Here is a 17,117-nt window from a genome sequence, read left to right as displayed (position 1 = left end):
AACCCAGGTCAGCTGTGTGCAGGGCAAACGCCCTCCCTGCTGTGCTATTGCTCCAGCCCCTGGAACCCACAGTCTTTTTTATTTTATTTTATTTTATTTTTTTGCCTTTTTGGGTCACACCCAGCAGTGCACAGGGATTACTCCTGGCTCTGCACTCAGGAATTACTCCTAGCAGTACTTGGGGGACCATATGGGATGCTGGGAATCGAACCCAGGTCAGCCGCGTGCAAGGCAAACACCCTCCCCGCTGTGCTATCGCTCCAGCCCCAGGAACCCACAGTCTTGCACAGTTACCACTTGTGCTCTGCCCCTTGCCCACATCTCTGGCCCTTCCTTTCCTTCTTTTTTGATCCTTGTAATCAAAGCTATTTAAGAAACTAATGGCTGGTAATTTCTGTTTCATTTACATAGGGGATCTTTTTCATTGCTTTCTAGGTATTGGTGAGAGTTTTATGAGTAGTCTAGAAAAAGCAATATGACTATTTTGTAGTCTAGAATATCAAATTTAAAACAATCCAAACGTTCACGTGGACATTTCATTAATGACCGAATACTTGGTTTGCTTTAACTTCAAAGTGAGAAGTGTTACTGACTTGAGTAGATTCCAAGTGAAAGTATTCCACCTCTGTCTATAAGGAGCTTTCGGCTAGTTTTAACTTTGTTGAGGGGTGGCCCCCAAGTGGTCCTCAGGGAGCCTGGGGTTCCCCGCTCTGCCACGCTGTCCCCCCTGGTTGGCTGCATGCAGAGAAGGCAGGGGCCTTAACCTCTGTTACTCATTTTCCGGCCCCAAGTTACTCTTTCACTTTTCCCAGCCCATTGAGTTCAGAGTGACCAGCGAGAAGGCAGCAAATGGTTCTGTAGCCTGCTGTGAGAAAATAACCAAGGCGTTGGGGTGCCTCGTTGAATCAAAATATATTTCTAAGAGTTGTGAAGAAAAATAAAGTGCTTACTGAATTTTGGGAGTTTCTTCTAAGAAAGTTTTCCCTCAATATGCTCTAGAATCTACTTTTCTAGGGGCCGGAGAGAGTACAGGGGTCCTAGGGTCAGAGAGTTGGTCCAGGTAGGTTAAGGCGCTTGCCTTGGATGCAGGCAACTCGGGTTCCATTTCTGATACCACACATGGTCCCCTGAACACGGAGAGCCAGTAGGTAGCCCTGAGCGCAGCCAGGTATGGCCCCAAATAAAACAAAATATTCTAAATTAATCATTTAAAGCATGGAATACTTAACTGTTTTTAGAACAAGGAAAGGTGATTTGGAAATTTTTCTTTGGTTCCGTTTCCAGATTTTTATTTGGGGTAATTTTAGCTGGGTCCTTCCTTTGAAAGGTACAGCAGTGCTTATAATTTGTTTTGTTTTGTTTCTACTTACTCTAGTAATCTAGATTTAGGTATATAATCAAATCTGGAATTTTAAGGTGAGAATCAAGAATGGCTGTAAGATCTGAAGTGATAGCACAGGGGGTAGGGCATTTGCCTTGCACGTAGGCAACCCGGGTTCAATTCCCAGCATCCCAGATGGTCCCCTGAGCGCCGTCAGGAGTGATTCCTGAGTGCATGAGCCAGGAGTAACCCCTGTGCATTGCTGGGTGTGGCCAAAAAAGAAAAAAAAATGACTGGGAGTGAAGGAGCAGAAGTAATGGGACATGTGAACATGTGAAGAAATTATGTTTTCATATAGGTTCTAGGTCACATTGAGGGGGCAGTACCCAAGTTTTTCTGATGATTTCTGGATTTTGATTTATCAAGTTATCCCAATTTTTTAGTCATCAGAAAACAATACCATGGATTCTTCGGATTTTGAGAGTAAACACTGATCTTTGGACTTGGGAATCAAGAGACTTTTCTTATATTTGTTTACTGCTTTTCATCTGTTTCTTCCTACTAACTTAGTAACTTGTACAACTGTCAAAGCAACAATAGAATTTAAATAGATCCCTCCTCTTCTTAAGTGTTACTTCTCAAGAAAGGATAAGAAGCAGAAAGTATTCTGCAGCCTTTAAGTTCATTAAGCGAATATATTTGAAAAAGCAATCCCGCAAAAGCAAACAAGGTGCATCACAGACCCAGAATTTCTCGTTAGTGGTCCCAGTGGCAATATAATATTTGGTTTTTGTTTGTTTGTTTTTGCTTGGGGGCCATACCTGGCAATGCTCAGGGGTTACTCCTGGCTCTGCACTCAGGAGTCACTTCTGGCAGTCCTCCAGGGAGCATATGGAATGCCGGGGATTGAACCAGGATCTGTCGCATGCAAGGCCGGTGCCCTACCCCTGTACTATCTCTCCAGCTCAAGTAATATAATATTAGAGGGGAAATGCCACCTGACAGAGGCGTCATAACCAGAATATTTTTGCAAGACATCCCCATGGTACCTTTTAAAGTTCATCCTTGTTATTTTTAGAGGATATTCAAATTATGACTTAAATTTAACTCCATTTTGTAAACAGTATCATGTTTATGTTTTTTTCACACATTCCCATATTTTTAGTTGAAATATTTATTTATAGAATATACATAAAAGGATAATTTTACCAAGCATCAAGCTTCTTCCCATTACTTGGGTCAGTCGATTTTTTTCTTTTCTTTCAAATTTGTTTTTGTGCCCTTCCTGGCGGTGCTCAGGGCTTATTCCTGTGTCTGTGCCCAGGGGTCTCTCCTGGAACGACTCTGGGGACCCGAGACAGTGCGAGGGATTGAACCCAGGTCCGCCCATGCCAGGCAAGCAGCTTACACACTATCTTTCCACTATCTTTCTTTATTTTCTTTAAAGTTATCTTTGTTTTGAACTATCACAAATATACCTGTTCTGGGGGACTTTCAAATAATTTTGGGTTTTTTTTTTACTTCCTTTTTTTTTTTTTTCAAATGTAGGAAAACTACCATTTGTTCAGCCACTGATTAAACAGGCTGAAGTAGGCATGAATTCCACTTAGATAATTTTGTTTGGAGAACTGGGGCTGTTCTGGCTGGAACCCAGGTCTTTCAGCTGTGAAATCCTGAATTCAATTCCTGGCACCTAAAATAAATAAATAAATAAATAAATATGACCTCCAAAAGGATCGTTTTCTTCTCTGTACTTTCGTTTCATTCCAGTTTCATATTCCAAGTTGTGATCTTAAGCATAACTATAGCATTAACTTCACCATTTTTGTTTCTTAATATTTTTCCCATTTTTATTATAGCACCATGATTACAGTACTGTTAATGATAAATTTCATGTATACATCATTCCCATACCACACCTCTCACCCGGGTACCTGCTTTCCCCCACCAATCGAACATAATTTTAAATTGAATTCAAAGTAACACTAGAATTAGGATCAGTCAGTTTTGGAAGGTCTTAAAGTTTTGTTCTACATAGAGTTCTTTAACATTTCAAAGTTGTGTCTGGAGGCCTATGAGGTAGCTCACAGGGCTGGACCCCTTGGCTTTTGTTCCCTCGAGGCCCTGAGGTCAGTCTTGGGCTCAGTGATTGGCTTTCCAGTACCTAGTTTAATATGTTATTGCTAGTAGGAAAGTAGTGTGTTATTTGTGTTATTTAAGAAGTAAAGAAATTGTCTCCCCCTCCCTTTTTTTTTTTTTTACATTTAAAACATTTAATTAGGGATTGGAGCGATAGTACAAGTGGATAGGGTTTTTACCTTGCACGTGGCAGACCTGGGTTCGATACCCGTCTGCCTCTGTGACAGACACATTTCTTCTCTCTCTCTTTTTCTCTCCTCTTTGCTTTTGGGCATAATGGTTTGCAATAACTGAAAGGTTATCATATATCTATATATAGCCATATCTATACATATAGATATATATGTCCCTTTATCTCCTTTCAGTCACGCGGCCAAGCCGGGTTCGATTCCTCTGTCCCTCTTGGAGAACCCGGCAAGCTACCGAGAGTATCCTCCACCCGCTCGGTAGAGCCTGGCAAGCTCCCTGTGGCATATTTGATATGCCAAAAACAGTAACAGCAAGTTTCACAATGGAGACGTTACTGGTGTCCACTTGAACAAATCGATGAACAACGGGACGACAGTGCTACAGTGCTCCTTTCAGCACTCAGTTCTTGTCCAGAGTGATCATTTCCAACTTTCATTGACATAGTGGTCCATTGTCTATCTTAACTACCCTCTGCCCCCACACACTTTGGCAAGCTTCCAACTATGGACCAGTCCTCCTGGACCCTGTTTCTTCTATCCTTAGATATTAGTCTCATGCTATGGTGTGTTTTTTTTTCTTTTAATTTCCCACAAATGAGTGTAATCATTCTGTGTCCGTCCCTCTCCTTCTGACTCATTTCACTCAGCGTAATACTCTCCATGACCATCCACTGATAAGCAGATTCCATAAAAATGAAGTTATGGAATTTTTGGAAGTTATGGAATCTGCCTGCATTGTATTCCATTTTGTAGGTGTACCATAGTTCGTTTTTTTTTTTTTTTATTCATCTGTTCTCAGGCACCCAGGTTGTTTCCAGATTTTGGCCGTTGTGGATAGTGTTGCAATGAAAATAGAAAATGGCCTTTCTGCTGCACATTTTTGGCTTCCAGGGTATATTCTCAGAAGTGGTATTGCTGGGTCAAATGGAAGCTCAATTTCTAGTTTTTTGAGGACTGTCTGTATTGTTTTCCAAAAAGGCTGGACCAGTCATCATTCCCAACAATAATGGAGAGTCCCTTTCTCCCCACATCTTTTTTTGTGTGATTATTTGTGATTTTTTTGGTGATTGTGTTCTTTTTGATGTGTGCCAGTCTCTGTGATGTGAGATGATATCTCATTGTTGTTTTGATTTGCATCTCCAAGATGGTTAGTGATATAGATCATTTTTTTCATGTGCCTTTTGGGCATGGCTGTTTTTAAAAGAAAACATTGGGAAATGTTTGGCTTCTGATGGTTTTCATAATTATTAAACATGTTCATATGTTTCTTATGTTTGAAGAGATGAATTGTGACCAATATGTTTTCATAATTATAATTTCATAATGAAAATTACTTTTCAGAGGCATACAATTTTTACATACAACCTAAGTTTATCTATTTTCCCCTGTTTTTTCAGGTTTTGGATGATGAAATTAAATCAGATTTTTATGTTGCTGTTCCAGAAATAATGCCTGAACTTAATCCATTAAAGAAGAAACTGCAAAAAAGATTTCCAAGATTAAGCCGAAGTAAGGAATGATTTTTTTTCTGTCATTTAAACATGCTGTCAACAGCTTTCTTTTCAACTTTGTTTAGTTAAAAAGTTGTTAATACTTAATATGCCAAATATGTCCTAGTATAAGTTTTGTGTTATATAAAAACATGGATTTTATTTTTTATTTTCTTTGGCATTGTCAGTAACATAATTTGAGAACTTAGTTGTTTAATAATACTAGGTGCCCGCTTGAGCAAATTGACGACTAACGGGAAGTTAAGTGATTAAGTAAGTGATGTTACCCACTAGTTATGTTATCATCATACTATTTTATATCTCTTTTTAAATATAATATTATGTTAATTAATGTTAGCATTCAACAGCATACGTATTAATGTCATATATATGAATGTTTACCGTGTGCGTGACTGCAGATGTTTCTTTTAGGGAACTGCCCTTGTGAAATCCACTAAGGTTGGTAAGGTTGTTGCATAAATAACCATGTCACGAAGTCTGAAGTATTATAAATTCACTGGGCGCTGTAGACGTGTAGTGGAGGGGGAATTTGCACATAGATGGAGGTTATCAGGGAATGCATCATGGAGGTGGTGATGCAGAAATAGGCTCTTGATGGAGCAGGAAGATGGGTCAGTGGCTCAGCACCTCCATTATAGGTCTGGGGGTTGGAGCTCAATTCCTGCTACCTGCATGTGCCCAGTGAGTGTGGTACTCACCACACGTGATTTTTGCCTGCACTACAGCAAAGCTTGTATCAGCATTACCTAAAGGGTACAACTTGCACTAAAGCTTCACAACACAAAACGCGTGTGAGGGCCACAAGCAGGAGTGTGACCCCGTGAGCACCTTGGCTATGTGTATATGTGTGTCTTTGTGTGTGTGTGTGTGTGTGTGTGTGTGTGTGTGAGCTCCACAACCTGATGTGCCTCCCCCGAGGACACCACAGCCACATGCGTGTGTGACCCCATCACTGAAACAGCAGCGTCAGTAGAGGAACAAGGAAGACAGGAAAGGTTAACTAAAAAAAAAAAAAAAATATATATATATATATATATATGAATAACTTACCTTGAATAATTGGATCAGTAGATTAAATTTTACTTCTTTCTCTTAATTTTAACATTTATTCAACTTACAAATAGTAATACTGGTTCCATTTCAAGGATGTTAGGGTTTGTTGTTTTTTTTTTTTCCAGGTGACATTTAACTTTATTATGGAGTGTGATTTTTGTTAAAACGACATATTTAAGTATATAGTGTTAGGATTTTAGGATATAAGAGGAAGGCAGATAAGGCGGCAAAGTTTTCCCCTGGTGTAAGAAATGTGATGTGCAAAGTCCAGCCTTTATTCCAAATAGTAATTTCAGCATGTCGGTTAGTAAATAGTAGTTTCCTGGGGAACTTAAGAAGTGACAATTACCTTTGTATATAATTAGAAATGAACTTAAACTATCATTTTTAGAACTTTAGTGTAACTATAATGGTGTTAGCTTTCAAAAAAAAGCCTTTGCCGAAACAGGAAGAAAGCGGAACCATATTCAGGACTGAAGTCCTGAAGCGCTGGAATGCATGCAGGAGCCCTGAGTTCCGTCTCCAGCTGGATGCCCCCAAACCAAATCTTATTTAAAAGTGAAAACGATGTTTCCTATAACTTGTATTCCGAGATCCATGCAGAATCATCATCATCCTTTTCATGTTTCCATATCACTGACGTGTTGAAAATTGCTGCTGCTGCCTTTCTTAAACCTAAGTGACCAGTGACCTTCTCAAAAAAAAGATTGAGAGTTGTTTTGGGTTTTCTACTCAATTGATCTCTCCAGTCATCTCATCATCATAATGACAGCAAAGCTGAATTTTCAGTCGCTTGTGTTCTTGAACAATAGACAGCTCCAGATTCCTCATCAGTACATGAAACTCCCGTAGCGCTGTGACATGCAGGTGAATTTCTGTTTGCTTTCTGGCAGCACCTGGCAGTGCTCAGGGCTTCCTCCAGAGCCACTGCTGGGGGGGGGGGGGGGTCATGCCTGGTGGTGCCGGGGGGCAGTATGGCTTGGGGTGGAACTCAGACCTCCCACATGGAAAGCAGGAACTTCAGACTGTTGAGCTATTTCTCTGGCCCAGGCCCTGGTGTTTAAGCCACATTAAATCTGTTTTCTTTTTTTTATACCTTATTGCTTCAAGATTTTTGATAGTGAGTACTCTAATAAAATCTTCACTTCGTTTTGGAGTGTCCACAATCTGTAAGTACAAAATTTGAAAGAAACTCTAACCTTTGGATTATTTATTTACTTGACTCAACATGAATCCCAAAGTTATTCATGTTTGGGCTTCAGGTGTACAGTGATCCAACCCCAGTCTCTTTATCAGTATCCTGAGTTCCAGTCTGTCTCCCCACCCCTCAAGCCTGCCTCTGTGGTGGGCACTTTTTTTTCATTCTCTTTTTTTTCCCTTTTAGGCATTGTGGTTTGCAGAACCATTACTGATAGGGTATCATGCATATCACTTTCCCATCTTCCAGCACTCAGCCTTTGTCCAGATTAAATTGTTTTTTATTTGGCTTTTGTTTGTTTATTGGGCCACACCCAGCAATGTTCAGGGCTTATTCCTGGCTCTACTACTCAAGAATTAATCCTGGTGGAGCATTGTAGGTCAAATGTCAAAAACCCAACTATGAATAACCTTGTAATCCTTGGAGCTTTGGTAAAGGTAAAGGTAAAGGCCCTCCCGTTGATCATCGATTTGCTCGAGCGGGCCCAGTAACATCTCCATCGTGAGACTTGTTGTTACTGTGTTTGGCATATCGAATACGTCACGGGGAGCTTGCCAGGCTCTGCCATGCGGGCGAGATCCTCTCGGTAGCTTGCCGGGCTCTCCGAGAGGGGCGGAGGAATCGAACTCGGGTCGGCCATGTTGGCTGCGTGCAAGGCAAACGCCCTACCGCTGTGCTATCGCTGATATGCCAGACACAGTAACAACAAAGTCTCCAATGGAGACGTTACTGGGCCCGCTTGAGCAAATCGATGATCAACGGGAGGGCCTTGGAGCTTTAATAAAGTAAAATTTGGCGGGGGAGGGGGGAGGCGGGAAGAATTACTCCTGGTAGTGCTCAGGGGACCATATGGGATGCTGGAGAGTTGAACAAAGGTCGGCCTCGTGCAAGACAAGACGCCCTACCTGCCATATTCTCTCCCACTTCAGTTGAATTACTAGCTACTCCCCTACCCCCTTTTTAATTGAATCACACGAGATACACAGTTACAAAGTTGTTCACAAGTGGGTTTCAGTCATACAATGTTCCAACACTTGTCCCTTCACCAGTGTACATTTCCCACCACCAATGCCCCAGTTTCCCTCTCCTACAGCCTGCCTCTAAGTCAGACAGTTCCCTCTCTCGCACTCTCTTTCTCTCTGTTTCTTCTTTTAGGCATAATGGTTAATCAATTGTTTATTTAATCCCAACTAGTTTGAAAAATGTACTGTAAAACTACTTACCCTGTTCTGACTTGTATTTTTTCTCAGGGGTCACTCCTGACTCTGTGCTCGGGCATTATGCTTCCTGAGGTGCTTGGTGGACCCCCGTGGGCCAGGGACTTAACCTGGGCCTCCTCTCTGCAAGCCAGGTGCTCAGCCTGCTAAGCTTTCAGCCTTGCTGGTGCGTTTTGGAAAGAACATAATTTAGCAAGTCACATGTCCACCAGGATACGTTGAGGCCAGGACTAGAAGGTGATTTCCTAACAGTCACATCTCCATTTACCCATTGCTGTCGAAACTGTTGGAAGCATGATAATAAAATAATACATAGGGTGAGATGCTGAATCATGTTGGCAGGCATGAATCTATGACTCTTAAATTCTGGAAACAGAATAGATGGTAGGTGTGAGGAGCCAGTGCAGCCCTCAAGTAAAAGTACAGGTGCAAAAAGACCTCCAGTGGCCTGCAGTTGAGTTTCCTCATGTTAGAGTTAGGCCTCTGCCTTCCTTGGATGTGTGTGTATGTGTGTGTGTGTGTGTGTGTGTGTGTGTGTGTGTGTGTATGTGTTTTGTGTGGGGGGGGTGGGTGGTGGCATGGCTGGGACCTGCCTGGTGATAGCCACAAAGGTTGGTGACGCTTCAACTGATCATTATTGGGGGTGGGGGTGGAGAATGTAAGGGGGGTGTCAGGTCATTCTGGATCTTTTTTTTTTTTTTTTTGCTTTTTGGGTCACACCTGGCAGTGCACCGGGGTTACTCCTGGCTCTGCACTCAGGAGTTACTCCTGGTGGTGCTCAGGGGACCATAGGGGATGCTGGGAATTGAACCCGGGTAGGCCACATGCAAGGCAAACGCCCTATCTGCTGTGCTATCTCTCCAGTCCCATTCTGGATCTTAATCACTAAGTTTAGGGTCCCTTTTATTTTATTTTATTTTATTTGCTTTTTGGGTCACACCTGGCATTGCACAGAGGTTATTCCTGACTCTGCGCTCAGGAATTACACCTGGCGTTGCTCAGGGGACCATACGGGATGCTGGGAATCGAACTTGGGTCAGCAGCCCTACCTGTTGTGCTATCGCTCCAGCCCCCATCAGGGTCCCTTTTAAAAGCCGTCATTCTGGTCCTGCTTTCTTGGCTTCCTCTAACTCTCTCGGGGCCACCTGTAGCCATTTGAGAGCGCATCCCTGGCTGCAGTGCTCCTTCACGACCCAGTCGGGGCCATGTGCCTACCCCGCTTTTTGTCTCGTGAATACTAGGAATGAATTCCTGTCGCGAGCACTTGGTTTCAGTTTCACAGAGCGACTTTCAGCTGCCGTTCCAGAGCAGTCCTTGGAAAACGCTCAGCGGTTTCTGTGATGCCAGTCTGGTCTGCCCCCATGTCATGGAAGGCTCCGAAGGCTGTACTGGGACGGTCTGCATCCTGTGCTCGAAGCAACAGCTTTGCCAGACCCCGGCCGCTTATTCCCTGAGGGTCACCCGGGAGGGCAGTACCTGGGGCAGGGGTCAGTAGAGTCATTTAACTGCATGGCGTCTCCTCAGAACAACTGTCCTCTGTGAGGAGGCTCGTGTTCCTCTCCAGGAGCCCCGGAACACACCTTCACTGGGGAATGACCCCCTACTGTCCCCGGCTGCCCACTGTCCCTGGCAGCTAATTAAAGACTCTGACTCTTGTAACTGACAGCATGGGAGTCTTCAGTGACCAGAGCCTGCGTCTATAAGACAAGATTTGGACAGTGTGTGTCTCAGGCATCCCAGGTTTCTGTCCATCTCAGATCTGCCGAGAGCGGGGGCCGCACATCCCCTTGTCCCTGAGTTCTTATAGCCACTCAGATGTTTGGGGGATCAGAGAGACAGCATAGCGGGGAAGGTGCTTGCCCTGCATGTGGCAGACTCAGTTCACTCCTGTCACTGCATATAGTCCCCTCAGGACCGCCAGGAGTGATCCCTGGGCTCAGAGCCAAGTGTAGCCCTGATACCAAAACCAATTAACCAAAAAAGGGGAGATTTCATAAGTAGAAAGAATCTGTTGATCATCAGAACTGAAGTTAAGTCCGAATTGTTTGTGAGGCACAAGGAAAAATAGTTCATTCCCTTTGACTAGTAGTGAATAGTAACCCCAAATTTAAATGAAGGGAAGTAATGGGAAAGGCAGTTTTGAAAAGGTGGGCTGATGCCAAATGAGAAAAAGTGTTGAGAAAAATTTTAATATGCCTACATTCTTTTTTTTTTTAATTTGTCAGGAATCTCAGTAATTTGGGGGTGGTGGGGGGAATTCTGTAGCATCTTTAATCTAGCAAGGGTTTATCAGATGTATTGGCATGAATCAGAATTAGAGGTAGGGTCCAGAGGCAGTACTGAGGGTAGAGCACTTGCCTTGAATGCAGCAGGCCCAAGCTTTGTACCCAGCCCCACACATGGTTCCCTGAGCACTGCCAGGAGTGATCTCTGAGCACAGAGCCAGGAGTAAGTCCTACACACTACTGGGTGTGGCCTCAAAGCAAACAAACTAGGGGCTGGAAAGCCAGCACAGCGGGTAGGGCGTTTGCCTTGCACGCGGCCGACCCGGGTTCAATTCCCAGCATCCCATAGGGTCCCCTGAGCACCGCCAGGAGTAACTCCTGAGTGCAGAGCCAGGAGTGACCCCTGTGCATTGCTGGGTGTGACCCAGAAAGAAAAAAAAAAGGCAAACAAACTAGAGGTAGGGAACTTAGTTGAAATGTATCACGAGAGACTAACAAAGTCTTTCTAATTAGACTTATGTTGTCAGTGAAGGTGAAAGAGAAGTGGAGATGATATCATCAAAGTTTTAGGACTTCGCGCTAAGGAGTTAGGAACAGACTAGCTGAGGGCGAAAAGGGAAGAGTCGGATAATACAGGGATTCAGTTCTTTCCTTCCCTTAGCTGCTGTGGCTTTTTGTGGGGGAGGGAGGCACAGTCAGCACTACTCAGGGTTTACTCCTGATGCTGTGCTCAGGGATCACTGCTAGTGTGGCTTGGGGACCAAAATCAGATCCCACATGTGCAAGGCCAGCTGCTTCCTGCTGTCCCCTGCCTTTGACCCCTGCCGTGGTTTGGGAGGTGGCCAGGGGTCGCATACATTTGGTTGTGTTTTTTTTTTTTTTTCAGGGAGGTTCACACATCCAGCTGTAGTGCTCACACCCTCAGCCAGTGCTCACCAGGGATTGTGGTCATTTAACTCAGGTGCTTGTGACAGCTTGTGTTTGTGTTTTTATTTTTAAGCTAGTCCCAGCTCTCTGCTTGCGAGTTATTCGTGACAGAGCTTTTGGGGACCAGGCGGAGTGCCGGGAACTGAACCTGCGCCCGGCTCTCGTGTGTTCTCTGGTGTGGTGCTGGTGCATCCCCAGGTGCAGGAATTAAGCTTCCTGGGGGTGGCTCTTTCATTGGGGAGCACTGGGGGTGGAGCTCGGAGCCTCACACTGCAGTGCAGGCGTTTCCAGCAGCCCCCCTGGGCCATTTCTTAGGCCCCTTGTTGAGATTTTAAAGTCTGCGGATCTCACCTAATAAGTTGATGGCATTAATGAAAGTAGACCAAAAAAAAAATGGGAAGGGGAATTTTTTTTTTTTGCATACACAGTTGTTTTTAGTTTGTGCAGTGACTTATCTGCTTAAGTAAAATTTTAGAATATGAACAAAGATTAGATTTTTTGGATGGATTTGTCTTCGTTTTATTGCTAGTTGAATGTGTGTGTGTGTTTTGGGGGAATCCTGCTAATATTCTTCATACTTGCCAGCCGCTAACATGGGTCTGAATTACCAATCATGTTTTGTATCTTGAGCAAATTCAAATGAACTCTCCATTTTGTTGTACTAAAGCTTGTTTATTTTTGATACCCTGCTTTGAATAACGCATTCTTTTTAGATATTGGGCTGAGAGTTCGCATCTTTTTAAGTAACATTTAGTAGTAGAAGTTGTGGATTCAGACTTTCATTCTTTCTTTAGACCTGAAATTGCACATTCTTTTAAAAATTAAACCTCACTTGAAGTTGAAATGATAGTCGAAATGTAACTATTCCTAATATTTTGTTACCAAAGCTACCAAAGCCAGGCAATATTAAATATAACTCGTTGAAGCTGAATAGTGGATATGTCTGGACGCCACTGCCTGTTCATGTTTTTTTGCAGAAATCAGTTTTGTCACCCTGTCTGTTTTATTCATTCTCTGAATAGCCCTCTAGTCCCTATTTTCTGGAGCCTCGAGTTTTATTAATTGCCATTTCATTTTGAAACTTGGGAATATTGTAATAAGATTTTCAAATAATAAATTTAGAAAAGGTTCTCTTTTAAGTGTTTATTTTTGTTCGCGGGCCTTATTTCTACTTTCAAAATGACTCAGAACTTCCCTGTACCATGGTCAAGTTACCTCAGTCTGATCTCGCCACATTTGCTTAACAAAGCATTTTGAAAACAGACCTTTCTCCTTCCCTAACCTTTCCCTCTCTCCCCCACAAGATCTGTTAACAGCACTGGCAAACATTTGTGTTCGTTAAACATGACCTGTCAGAAATGTTAAAACAGAATACACCAGATGTGCTTTAGAACAAATGAAGCTTGTTTGGTGCGTTTGCAGTGCTTATTCAGATTCTTGTTTAGGAACATTTGATTCCCCTTACATCCAACAAAAGACTTGAGGGTAAAATAGAAATTATGTTTTGAACAACTGGATGAAATTAAAAAACAAACAGGCCCCTGCAGCTGAGCTCATTAGTTTCCCATTTTGTCTTACATTTTGTTTTGCTAATGCCAGTGGGTGTAACCATCTTGGCTTGAAAATGCACATTTTACAGCATGTTCAGTGTTGCAGTTTTATTTGTTTTATTTTAATTGCTTACGTAATGGTAGGCAAATTCTCTGTTTATCACATGCACAGTTTGGGTGGTTTTCTTAATACTTCTCCTTTATTTATTTATTTTTTTAAGCTTTAAAATGTTTTTCTTGAATGCAGCCGGGCTTCATTTTGTTTGTCAGATAGCTTTTTGTTTGTTGTTCTTTTTGTGGCACACCCAGCCAGGCCCAGGGGTCAGTCGCCCCCCCAAGGTGCCGGGAGGGAGGACCGAGTCTTCTGAAATTCTTTCATCTTGGTCCTACACATGAATTTTAAATTTCAGACGTACTGATTTTGTACATTTACTAAACGAGAAATACCAGGATAGGGGCTAGAGCAGTAGTACAGCACGTGGGGCGTTTGCCTTCCACGCGGCTGACCCGAGTTCGATTCCCAGCATCCCATATGGTCCCCTGAGTACCACCAGGAGTAATTCCTGAGTGCGTGAGCCAGGAGTAACCCCTGAGCATCGCCAGGTGTGACCCAAAAAAGGGAAAAAAAAAGACCAGTATTAAAAAAAAAACTTTGGGGGGAGTTGTCCAGAAGCTCTTGGTCCCTCCTAGCTATTGGCCAGCTGGATCTGTTCTGAGTCACAGGACCCGAGATTGCAGTATTCTGGGGGCCTGTGGAGTTCTTTACTTCAGGAGGATTTAGTCTTTTTACCGTCTTCCTGTATCACTTCTAACTTCTGATTTGTTTACTGGTAGGCAGATGTCTTTGTTTTGGATTTTGGGGTCACACCCAGCAGTGCTCCAGGCTTACTCCTAGCTCTGTGCTCAGGGATCACTCCTGGCAGGGCTTGGGGTACCCTATGTGGTACCAGGGATCGGTCCGGAACAGCTGTGTGCACGCAAGGCAGGTGCTTTACCCGCTGTAGTATCTCTCTGGCCCATGCTAGTATTTGGGGGTTGGGGGTGCAGGGAGGTTTGGAGCCACACCCAGCAGTACTCAGGGCTTATTCCTGACTCTGCTCAGGGATCACTCCTGGTGGGCCTCCGAGGACCATAAAGGGTGTCGGGGATCTAATCGGCGTCAGCTGTGTACAAGGCAAGCGCCCTACCTGCTGTTCTAGCTCTCGGGCCCCTCACACAGATGATTGAGTTCCCACGATTTCCAGTCATGGCACGTGTTGCTAAGTATGAAAAGACGTAAAGAACCCAGATCGAAGGAGGCATAAACGCAGAAGTGAGAAAGGACAGACGCTTGTCCTAAAATGGAGAAAGGGCTGCACTAGAACACACAGAGTGCTTAGCGGAATGAGGAGCTGCTTTCTATGAAGAAGGGCCAGTGAGCCGAGAATGCTTACGTCAACAGGCGTTTTCTTTCCTGACGTGCATGGGGACGCATTCCAGGAAGGGAAAATGGTCTAGACTCATGTACAAACGTAGGGGGGAGAGAGAGAGAGTCCATTGTGTTCTGGAAGCAGTGAGTTGCTTTTTATCACTTGGTGTAGAAAGTATAATCACATTGTAGAGGTCAGTGGAATCAGGCGGTCTTGGGGTTGGCAGCAGGCCAGGTCACTGGAGGCTTTGTGTGCCTTCTGCGGGATTAGATTTCTGTTTTATGCAGCCTGGAGCACTTGAAATGTTCAGAGGAATGATAAGATTTGCTTGATAGCCATTGAAATGTTCAGAAGAATGATATAAGATTTGCTTATTAGCTGTTGAAGTGTTCAGAAGAATGATATAAGATTTGCTTATATATTAAATATATAATAATTATATATTATTAGATATTTTATTCTTTTATCCAGAATATATATCAAACTCACTAGTCTAGGGCCAGAGCTGTGGCGCAGTGGCAAAGTACATGCCTTGCACATGTGAGACCTGAGTTCTCTCTCTGGCACTGCCAAAAAAAAAAAAAATTCTAAATATAACCCCAAACAAAAACCCTGAGTAGGAACTTGGTACGTAGAAATCATAATGGTTAACACTATTATGACTATATTATCTAAATACAGTAAAAATAAAATGACCCAGTCTGCTGAGCCTTGCCCTGAACATAGCTGGGTGTGGCCCCCAGACCCCCAAAGTAAATAAATAAAGCAACAGACTCAACAGGAAGACTAGCAGCTCCATTTTTAAGAAGGGGGCATGTGAGCCCCTGGGTTGGGTTAACAAAAAATGGGGCAAAAAGAACTGAACACATCCTTTATCAGAGAAGACAGACTGTCAGCCAAGAAGCACTTGAAATTGTGCCCAACATCTTCGTCACTGGGGAAATTTATTTATTTTTTAAAATTTTTATTAGTGAAATACCACTTGTAGACTTACAAATTTTTGTGCTTGGGTTTCAGTTATACAATGATTGAGTACCCATCCCTCCACCAGTGCCCATTTCCCACCTCCAGTCCAGTGCTCCCAAGCATCCCTTCCCCCCCCCCCCCATCCCACCCCACCCTTCTCACTGGGGAAATTTAGTTCAGTGGTTTTTCGGGGGAAGGAGGTAATGGTGGTGGTGGGCCACACCTGGTGGTGCTTGGGGGCTACTCCTAGTTCGTTTCTGTACGTAGGCATTACTCCTAGCATTAGGGAAATTTAACTCATGCCTAGGTGAGAAGACAAAGAGGAAAGGAAATATATAAGACCCAAGAAAGTAGCTTGTTTGCTTTATGATAGAGGCTTAAGATTTCACTTAAAACCTGACATCTGAACACTACCCCTTATCCCTCCTTTATCTTTTCTAGTGTCTTATTCTAGTTGTAGACATGTTTTGTTTTTCCTTCAGTATTTCATCGGCACCTTCACTTGAGCTTTGGTGTTTTTGTTTGTTTGTTTGGTTGGTTGGTTGGTTGGTTTGGTTTGTTTGGGTTTTGTTATTTTGGCCACATCTAGCAGTGCTCTGGGCTTACTCCTGACTCTGCACTAAGGGAATCACTTCTGGCGGGCTCAGGAGACCATATGGGGTGCTGGGGATTGAACCTGGGTTGGCTGCATGAAGGCAAGTGCCCAGCCTGCTGTGCTATCTCTCCAGCCCCCACTGAAGTTTATTTTACTTGACTTTTGGGTTTCTTTTTTTGTTTTTGTCTTATTTTTTTACTTCCAGTTTACTTCGGTTAAGGACTGTTTCTCTTTTCTTCTTGTTCATTTCCTCTCATTATCTTTACAGTATCACTATGAGAACAAACTGGAAATGATGAAGTCATTTATTCATCCTTTCTGAGGGTGGGGGCCTTCTAGAAAGACCCCTTGCAAGCAGTGCTCAGGAACCTGGAAAATAGCCGATCAGAATCCTTGCTCGGGCCCAAAGTTATAGTGCAGCTGGGGCCCCGGGGTGCAAGAGACCACCGAGGCCACGTCCTACCATGCTCTCAGATCTCCACAGCTGCCTCAGTGACACGTGGCAGTCTCTGTAGTGCCAGAGATCAAACCTGGGTCGGATGCATTTGTTCCCTAAACACTGAACTACCTTCTGGCCTCTCTCTGTCTCTTCTTTCAGCAAACATGTCGTGTTGCTCTTCCTGTGAACGATCTCTCTGCGTCAAGGTGTCCAAATCGAGTAGGTGGTCAGAGATCATGAGAGAGGCTGTGATAACAGATGTGATCTTGGCAGCTCTCAGCAGATTGATGATGTTTGAAGCCTGTGTCTGGTTAAAATTACTTATGGAGTTATTTATGGATTAAAGAATAAATAAAACACGATCAAATGACTGAGCTTT

General features: G+C 43.4%; 1 protein-coding gene across 1 annotated transcript in view; it reads left to right on the top strand.

The window, feature by feature from the left end:
- MRPL1 (mitochondrial ribosomal protein L1) overlaps positions 1-17,117 on the top strand; it is an 81,385-nt gene that overhangs the window by 32,072 nt on the left and 32,196 nt on the right. Inside the window, exon 6 of the mRNA XM_056111325.1 lies at positions 5,046-5,157. Within this exon, the coding sequence (XP_055967300.1) occupies positions 5,046-5,157 (112 nt within the window). The remainder of the gene's footprint in view (positions 1-5,045; positions 5,158-17,117) is intronic.

Source organism: Sorex fumeus, unplaced genomic scaffold (genome assembly GCF_029834395.1).
Source record: "Sorex fumeus unplaced genomic scaffold, SorFum_2.1 ptg000013l, whole genome shotgun sequence".
Classification (NCBI taxonomy): domain Eukaryota; kingdom Metazoa; phylum Chordata; class Mammalia; order Eulipotyphla; family Soricidae; genus Sorex; species Sorex fumeus.
The sequence above is the reverse complement of the archived record's forward strand: the minus strand, read 5'-3'. Positions and strand labels throughout refer to the sequence as shown.